This window comes from Watersipora subatra, chromosome 1 (assembly GCF_963576615.1).
Source record: "Watersipora subatra chromosome 1, tzWatSuba1.1, whole genome shotgun sequence".
Classification (NCBI taxonomy): domain Eukaryota; kingdom Metazoa; phylum Bryozoa; class Gymnolaemata; order Cheilostomatida; family Watersiporidae; genus Watersipora; species Watersipora subatra.
This window is the reverse complement of record NC_088708.1, coordinates 5,079,636-5,088,880: the sequence shown is the minus strand read 5'-3', so window position 1 is coordinate 5,088,880 and position 9,245 is coordinate 5,079,636. Positions and strand designations below refer to the sequence as shown.

Here is a 9,245-nt window from a genome sequence, read left to right as displayed (position 1 = left end):
AACCATCTCGGTTTATTTGTACTAGGCTTTTCAGAAAATCCACTGATGTTTTGCATTGCTGGCAACAATACTAACACTGTGTAAAAAATTTGCCGTAAATCTGCAGATTTGGTGCCACTGATTACATATATATGTACTGGCCTAAAGAAGCTAACAGAGTTTATTAGTGAAAAGTCTTACGCACATCAACCGATTCCATCAATAAAAAGCGAATATTGTATAATCACGCTCAGCTTGCAGAATTACGTAAGGCTATCATATTTTATATGAGATCTTGTTTTAGCAAAAATGCTAACAATGTTGGAACTTATGATGCTGCATTGTGCTAAGCAGTCTCATGAGTTTGCTTAGCATTTATGGTTATTTTATTCAATCATTAATGAACTATTATATAATTAAAATCGTATATCATGAGACTGCATTGTGCTAAGCAGGCTGCAACCTCAACTATAAAGCAATACAACACAAATTGTAAGCCATTATTGCCTATCCTCAGAGTCTAGGTGATGCCATAGACATCGAAAAGGTTTTAACATAATAATTTTGTGTTTTTCAAAAGTTTAATTCTTTAAATCATAGACACTAACAACTCGGCACAGTTCTAATAAGCTAGGCGCACACACTGACAAAACAGCACAAAAATTGGACGGAAATATCCTTTTAAATACTGCTACTTCTATTCCACACCCAAAATGTCACACACACTGTCCAACTAGCATTATATGCTTTAAAAAACAAAGATGCTACAAAATCGTTTTATCTATAATGCTAGTAACATTTGACAATTAATATACAAACTACTACCATAACCAGAAAAAAATCATAATTACAAAAAATTTCACTGTTACGAATATACGCAAACATTCTTATACAAAATACTAAACCTGATAAATAAAAATGCGTCTATTTGAAATAGTCGAAATGTTTTGAAACTCGAAGAAATTTTTTATTTCCACAGTTTGGTCTGCCGCTGTCGGTGAAGATACTCGCTGAGTTTTGTGTTGTGTTCTTGAAGAGAGTTGGTCGACTGAGTTAAAGTGTGATCTGACCACAGCCCATCGACCGTCCTTCCATTGCTAGTCGACGAACTCGAGCCACTTCTAGAGTCTGACCTAGTCGGGGAGGCATAAAAGTTGCTGTGGGAGGATACTCTGACCTAAAATGAGGTGTTTAGCTACCATAATGATATGTTACAATAAGGTGCTTTGAATTTAGAACACAAGTAATCAAGAAGCTAAACTTTCATGGCAGCTGATGACTAATGATCAATCTGGCTAAGCATTCAAACATAATCAAAGCTCTTATGACTTTTTGGTAGAAAATATGATATGCACAAAGTTTCCAGTAACTTTAGTTAAATAATAAAATTGATATTAACATAAAAATTAATATTTTATTCAACCATTAATGAAGTATTATATAATTAACATTGTATATCATAAGCCTCCTTGGGAAACTATATTATTCACACTTTTCATAATTGATAGAATGGTATTTATTGATCTTTGCGCAAAAAAATAAACTAATTGCTATGAGGCGTGCTGCTGAGCACTGGCATAATTGCTCCCTACTTCAAATGATGCAAACGACACAACATTTTTTAGTTTTATTTATGTTCTTTGAATTCAGCTCAGCACAAAATAAAACTTGCGGTCTGAGTTGAACGTCTATTTAGAATACTGTACCTGCTTTGAATGTCTCTGAGGACTCACATCATTTCTCAACATGCCAAAGTTATCAAGCATCAGGCTTGAGATCTCCTTCTCCTGGTCCTAGAATATATTCACAAAGGAATTGGATTAGCAGATGTGAGATACAATACTTTTAATAAACAGTAAGCAATCAGCTCTCAGCGTGTGTCTCTTTGCACATATAACTAGTGCTATGAGCCACTTCGTAAGATGCCATTCACGAATCATTCAATATTCCTGCCCCTTACAGTGCTCAAGGATTTAGATACATAGCGAGTGGAAGGCTTGCTGAAGAAAGGCTTGCAGACAATTGAGAGAGCTCTCCTTATTTTTAGAAAGCTCTTGCTAAGTTATTCTATATACCAGCATTGCTTTACAGTTTGGTTAACGTCATGTCATACACATGAAGGTCAAGTGTAAATGCACTCAGCTGTAGGGTTTGAAGCAGGCCAACTATAAACACTACTAAGAGATTGCTGGTTGACTTTTAATGTTAGATATTTTACTCATGAATACATTTGAAGTTTGTTAGAACTAAAACACAACTATGTTTGAACTTTAAAAGCAGAATACTGTATGACAAATTTTTGACTGAAGTTGTTACAATGTGGACTAGCGGTATTATCGTATTATTTTTAAATAATTATAACATTTCTAACTTTTTCTGACAACCTGTGATAACAGCCAAGTCAGTATAAAAATGCATACGCAACTTTTAGGTATTTTCAGTTGGCTTTGGAACAATAAAACACAAAAAATGGCAGTACTTCAGACTCCCAGCTCATCTTTTTACAAGGATTAAAAAGGAACATTTGCTATAAATGCGCCAAATTCATACTTTTAAGCAAGAAAGTGAAATACGTGTTGCTAGAGAGCATGAAAGAACACTGGAGCAAAAATGGAGCTAACATGTAAATATGTTTGAAGATGACATATTATAATTGGCATGTTTAGTCTTGGTATGTCAGGTTAGATAAACTTACCTTAAGCAATTATCCTTAAAAAATCATACTGTCCACTACATTTCTGATATAACAATTTGTAAAGCAATAACTAGGACAAGTTTTTTCAAGCTAGCGCAGGCCTGAGAAGATGACTCTGAATATGCGAATCAAAGAAAATACCAAGGAATTACTGTTTTCACAATCTTGTCTTCCACGATAAACCTTTGTCACATACTAATAAGTAAATGAATGGAAACCTCATTTCATCATAACCTCAAGTTCAAGAAACAGTCATTATAATTTTAGTTGCAGTGTGTATAACACATCATGTGGTTTTTTAATTACATCTGTCTGCAACTAATCTTTTTCTAATGGCATTTTCTAACAGAAGACCTTTCAGAGTTTATAGGGAATTATTACAGCATGCTCATGAGCATTGCTCAAGTCAAGTAGGAGTTTACTCAGGCAAACACAGAGAGCTTGGCCAACCTGGATGATTTGTGCTGAGGCATCATACTTCTCCTGAAGTTTCTCGCAAAGATCCAAGGCAGCGATGAGCACTAAGTCTGCAGGAATGCTGTTCGTCTGCTGAGCGTGACGTAGGGCTTTTACAGAGCAATTCTTCATATTGATCATAGCCAAGCATTCCTTTAAATCCGCTTCTCCCAAGCCGTCAGCTAGTGGAACAAGAAGTATTTGATTTGCGTGATTGATAGGTACTTAGTATAATCCCATGCATACAGCTTTGGTATACATACTAACAGACCGCATGGTGAATAATTTTATTCCCAAGGAGCAGCAGTTCTCACAGCCCCTGATGAGGAGGGTATTGATTGTAATCATTGCAATATTTTATGTCGCAATAGTTCTCAGACTCTAAACAAATTCTCAGCAACTTTATACATTGCATTTTTGTGGCAACTAGAAACAGTCGATTTTATTTACAGTTTTAACTTGCATACACTCTGCAGAAGTGCTCAAGGCCACCGAGCGTTTTATATTAATGTTAAATTGTGAATCAAAAAGAGTTGCTAGACAAGGTCGTATCTTTCACTTTGTAAAAAGCATACCATTACTCATGGTATCTAGTTAAGCAGTTGTTATAATAACAAGAGATTCCAAGGGAAACATGAGTAAATATCACGCAACTGAAAGTTATAAACTTCTAGTATTACACGCATCATCAATAAAAGTACTATATGCAAACAAAATCAATCAGATTAACTATACTGACAAACAACATCTTACGAAGAATGACTTTGATTACAATTTACAGCTACGTAAACTTAATACCAAAATAATACAATTACAAAGGTTGCTTTTTACAATGACTTCAAATGAAATTCCTTGGGGCACACACTTAATGCTTGATCAGATACAGCTACTTGGACCATGCTATAACTACTAAATAATGAGTGAGCAATTGCAGATTGCCTCAATATACACTGAGCAGAGCTATTGAACGAAGCAGATCATGAACTCTATGACATACTTGTTCCGTGATGAATAATTACTAAGCTTGAAGCACAATCCAGAAGGTGTCCAATTTGTGTTCGCTATCATGGGTATACTGTATAGTCTATGATCATATCTTATCTATATGTAGTTGAGACTATGTAGGCTCACTAAGGGTATTGAACATCACGCTATTCCTCATAAACTGACACTCTCTAGGCTGATTAGCATCTAATATATTCCAATAGTTTACTGTAGTTGGCTTATAGGCTCAGATTGATTAAATTTCCAGATAGCCATTTGTAAACTGCTCAAAGTAATACTGGCACTACAGCCTGTAGAAATTATTACGCCTTTTTAGACGCTGTTTGGTATGCTAAAATACATACGCATTGCTAGCCAACTGTTTACACAGTATGTAAAAATAGATCAAAAGCTGCGGTGATACTAGGTCAATAGTATGTTTGAGAAAGAAGCAAGCAAGCCGATTCTTGCAAAGAAGGCATGGAAAGTTTTGTCTGTTTTTTATAATGATGTAATTGACTACTTGCCCGCTCCACCGCCCTTCATGGTCTACAGATGATAAAGTGACAGAGTATCGATTTTGAATATTTACTTACATTTGCTGTTTAGCAAACTCAACACGTATAGTAAGTTGTCTTGGCATGAAGCCTGGTGTAATTCCAGTCTTCGAATGATTTTCATGAAACCGGCGGCTGTTAGATGATCAGCATCTACACGCTTTACAAGATTTTCTGCGATAAGATCTTTAGTTAGTTCACTTAAATTGGCAGGGTTCACTTTTTCAGCAAACGAGATTAATGCATCCTCCGACATTTTTAGAATGCTGTCCCCATCTACTTGATTCACCATTGCAGCTGCAATGCTTCCAAGAACTATGTCACTGCCATCTACTTGTGAGTAAGCTTCTAAGAGTGGCTTTAACCACTTGGAAGCAGCGCCTTGAGAGATGTTAGGCTGAATATCATCTAGCAGTTTCTGAACTCTTTCGAGCTTCTCTGAACTAAAGGCAACTGGAAGCTCAGTAGACCCGGCTTGACCAGACTCTAAAACACGAGTCTCCGTTTCTTTATCAGAAACCTCAAGTTCTTTTCCATTGCAGCTATTAACAGCGTCACCATCCAAATCTTGAAGTATGTATTCGGATACGAGCGCATCTAAAGCATCGGAGTTGGTAGATTTCCGCTTAAGTATCTTAAGCAATGAAATGAAAAACTCAAACTCCATATGCATAAAAATTGCGAGAATATCTTTTCTTTTGATTTGTTCAATTGCTGTAGTACTGAATTGAGTCTTGTTCCAATAATGCACTAAAGCTGAGCAGCACTGATCAAGAGCGTGTTTAGTAGTCTCATTGGTCTTATATTTAGGAATGCTGGCTATCAATTTAACCAACAGCGGAAGATCTTTACCCTTGCGCGCGTTGCTCAATATTTCCTCAATAAGCACTCCAGTTTTTTCGTAAAGGTTTCCAGAGCCATACATCTCAAGATACTTTGCCCCGCATCGAAGTCCTACGACATTGTCAACCGTTATATCTACAGAGATATTGTAGCAGTAATCAGCAATGATGGTGAACATGTCTATCCCTCCTGGGAAGCTCTCCAGCGCTATAGAATTAGTCAAAGTTAATTTCGCAAATTCTTTTAGAAAGAAGTTTGATCTTGTGTAGAGAGGAAATCTATGAAGCTGCAGTTTCTTGCCATTGACAACTACTTCAATATCTGAGAGTTCACCTCCAAGACGAAACTTTCCAACATCCATCATGCGCTAGAAAAGCAGTGCAGTGATTCTATTATGCGCAGGTTGATTATCTGCTCCGCTTATGCTTGAACAGCATCAGGTGTTGCGGTACAATGGTTTATTAGAACATTGCGCTTTGTTTATCAAGTTGCGGCACCCAACAATTTAATACCTTATCACTAACTGGACAAACTCAATAAATTGTTTGGCTTCTCACACAGGCTTTCAAATGCTTAGCTCAGCTAAAACTGTATAAACAGGTCAAGAAGCTAATTATGTGAGATTGCTTTTTGTTTGCTTGCATTGATCAAAACAATATGGCATTACTGTTTTTACCGTAAGCTTTTACTCACGGAAATGCTCAGAGATTTACTGAGAATATTTGCAAATACAAGTGGTATGTCAGATCTCAAAACATGCCAATAACAAATCTGAGGCTATGTGAATCACACATCAATGTTTTCGGAGCAGGAGCGAGAGAGCGGAGTGGGCAATTATGACTGATTGAAAAGCGAATCAGTACTACAAATAGTTTAAATAGCTAATCATAAGAAATTGACAACACAAATGACTAAGTTATAAAGTTGCAGCCAGACATTTAATTCCTACATCTATGCAAGGCTTATTGTCTCTGACCGGTATGAAAATCGTGTTGTGTTACAAGCTATCTATATGGGCAATCGTGTTGTGGTACAAGCTATCTATATGGGCAACCATGTTGTGGTACAAGCTATCTATATGGGCAACCATGTTGTGGTACAAGCTATCTATATGGGCAATCATGTTGTGGTACAAGCTATCTATATGGGCAATCATGTTGTGGTACAAGCTATCTATATGGGCAATCATGTTGCGGTACAAACTATCTATATGGGCAATCATGTTGTGGTACAAGCTATCTATATGGGCAATCATGTTGTGGTACAAGCTATCTATATGGGCAATCGTGTTGTGGTACAAGCTATCTATATGGGTAATCACGCTGTGGTACAAGCTATCTATATGGGCAATCATGTAGTGCAACAAGCTATCTATATGGGCAATCATGTTGTGGTACAAGCTATCTATATGGGCAATCTGAACGGAAAACACTAAGTTATTCAAGACTAGTTTGTTTTTTAGACCTGATCAAATCTGTAACGAGTTAAAATTTGCGAAACTAACCAAATGAACTGCTGACGTAATTCTGTGTCTTCAAAAGTTAAATAGAAACAAACTTTTTGGCTTTTTGTAATCAGTTGTAGATAATAGAGGGAAAAGAGTACCAAAATGCAAAACAGAACTAACCAATTTCTGCTGTGAATGAGAATGGCATCTTTAGGCTTTACTCTAATGACCTTTAAAAGACCTTTAAGTCTATTCTAATTCAATCACTGCACACATCGCTCTGCTAGTTGCTCCCATGATTAAACTAAAGCGCACAGCTGTGTAGGATTCAACCGAACTGGCCATTGCTTCCTCCTGCGAAACAGAAAAATGGCACAGCTGCAGCTAGGCACAACTTAGATCACATTATGAATAATCTACGACTAACGTTGATCAGGGTGGTGTGACACAATGAATTCATTTTAACAATGTGATTTCTGCTAGTCAAAGTAAATCACTATCAACACCAGAAATAACAATACAACCAAGCGTAACGAAGCTCCTCAAAACACGATCAAATGTACAAGCTGGTCTTTTGTACAATTGGTACAAAGTTAGGCGCAACCAAAAAGCTTCATGTATATGCTACACGTACATAGAGTCAAACATGGATAACTTGCCCACGGATAGCTCGAACACATGGTTAACTCGAACGGTTTCTTTGGTCCGTTCCCATGTAATGATAAATTGCTATAAACTAGAAATTCCACTGTCATACAGCCCACGTCCAAAGTGATATTGGAAAAAAGAAAGGGTACGGATGGTTGAGAAATGCAATATTAGCAGTCAAATAGGATAACTGCAATGGTAGCTGTAATGTACTAGGTGTGGGTGTTATTATATATACAACAAATAGCAATAATGAAAGGAAAAGATTATATGTTTATATCTCTCCTCCTGCAAAAAGAGAAATGCAATATCGGCCAATATTAGAAGTAAAATGCACTGATATAGATTTTTAGAAAATTTGTACTACGTAGCCATTGTTCTGTAGTCATCCAAACCTATAATTAATTATTGTAATAATCTCATTAGAACCGTTAGAAAAAAATATCATCGTCTTTCCCTTTAGGCTACTTACACTGCGTTAGATTTTTAGAAAATCTTTACTACGTAGTCATTGTTCTGTAGTCATCCAAACTTATAATAAACTATTGTAATTATCTCATAAGAACTGTTAAAAAATATCATCGTCATTTCCTTTACTTATACTTCGTTGGACATCAGTTAGAATACGAAAGTACTCAAATGTGTCAGCAAATGAAATTGAAAATGAAAAAATTGAAATCGACAAGAATGAAACGATTTCTGTACTCCTATGTTAATTGCCGAAACCTTGGGAACAATGCTATAGACTGGTGAAAAGTGCAATATTTTTTAGTGAAATGCGCAAGACTTTATCGTTCTATTCTCTGTTCCTCGGCGTTTCAATTTCCGGTCTTAAATTTTATTAAACCAAGCTTTTCAAGCGTTTTGTGACGATTTTCGTCCTAATAAATCTGTCTATTTATGTATAATCCGATCCGATGGGTTAGTTTTAGGAATTTGCGGTAACCTTTCAAAGGCTTGGTAACATATTTAAATAGGTTTATATGCGTTCTGTATCGTTATTATACTTAAACGACTTTACTGAAAAATAGTTAAATCTGTTGATAGGATTTCGTTGCAAGGGTTTGGTGACGGCCGTTAACGGATAATTTTTCGGGAGTTGTGTGCACATGTGCATTTATCATAATTCTCCCAATCAATCGTTTCACTCTTGTTTGGTCGTGGGATAACTCGACCTCAACTCTGTTAACTCGAACAGTTTTTTCCCAACGGCTACCGAGACGGTTGCTATCGCTTTAGAAAATCACTTTATACCAAGTCATAAAGGTAAACCTCAACTTTTCGTAAATCATAGGCGTCATTATTACCACCGTCGGCAAAATATTTTTGTCAACGACTTTTCTAAAGGTTTGGTGAATTTTGATTTTTACCAAATATCCGCTTAGCGATTGCCTTCGGAAACATGGAAAAGTGAGGTGACCTTCGCATAAACTTCAAGAAAAATCAGCAAAATTGATCTCGGTTAAAACACTCAAAAGAAAAAGATGTCTTTTCTTCTGAGCATTTCAACAACAATCAAGTTTTGCCAATTTCAATCTAAAAAACGTTCTGGCAATAACATCACCTCAAACAACAAAACAATCTCAAGTGATAGAAAAATCTCCTATACTTTTTGATAAAAAAAGTTTTAAACTTT

At 36.2% G+C, this 9,245-nt stretch overlaps 1 protein-coding gene across 1 annotated transcript; it reads right to left on the bottom strand.

The window, feature by feature from the left end:
- Window positions 1–541: 541 nt before the first annotated feature.
- Window positions 542–5,954, bottom strand: LOC137400119 (uncharacterized). The gene is made up of 4 exons (XM_068086434.1): window positions 4,711–5,954; window positions 3,125–3,312; window positions 1,686–1,772; window positions 542–1,156 (listed from the first exon to the last, which is right to left on the bottom strand). The coding sequence occupies exons 1-4, from the start codon at window positions 5,876–5,878 to the stop codon at window positions 947–949; spliced, it is 1,653 nt and encodes a 550-aa protein (XP_067942535.1). The 5' UTR covers window positions 5,879–5,954; the 3' UTR covers window positions 542–946.
- Window positions 5,955–9,245: the final 3,291 nt, after the last annotated feature.

Coding starts and splice junctions, on each gene's coding strand:
- LOC137400119 (XM_068086434.1), bottom strand. CDS start 5,878: ATGATGGATGTTGGAAAGTTTCGTCTTGGAGGTGAACTCTCAGATATT. Junction 1,773..3,124: donor CCTCAGCACAAATCATCCAG/GTTGGCCAAGCT, acceptor AATATATTCTAG/GACCAGGAGAAGGAGATCTC. Junction 1,157..1,685: donor CTCAGAGACATTCAAAGCAG/GTACAGTATTCT, acceptor ACCTCATTTTAG/GTCAGAGTATCCTCCCACAG.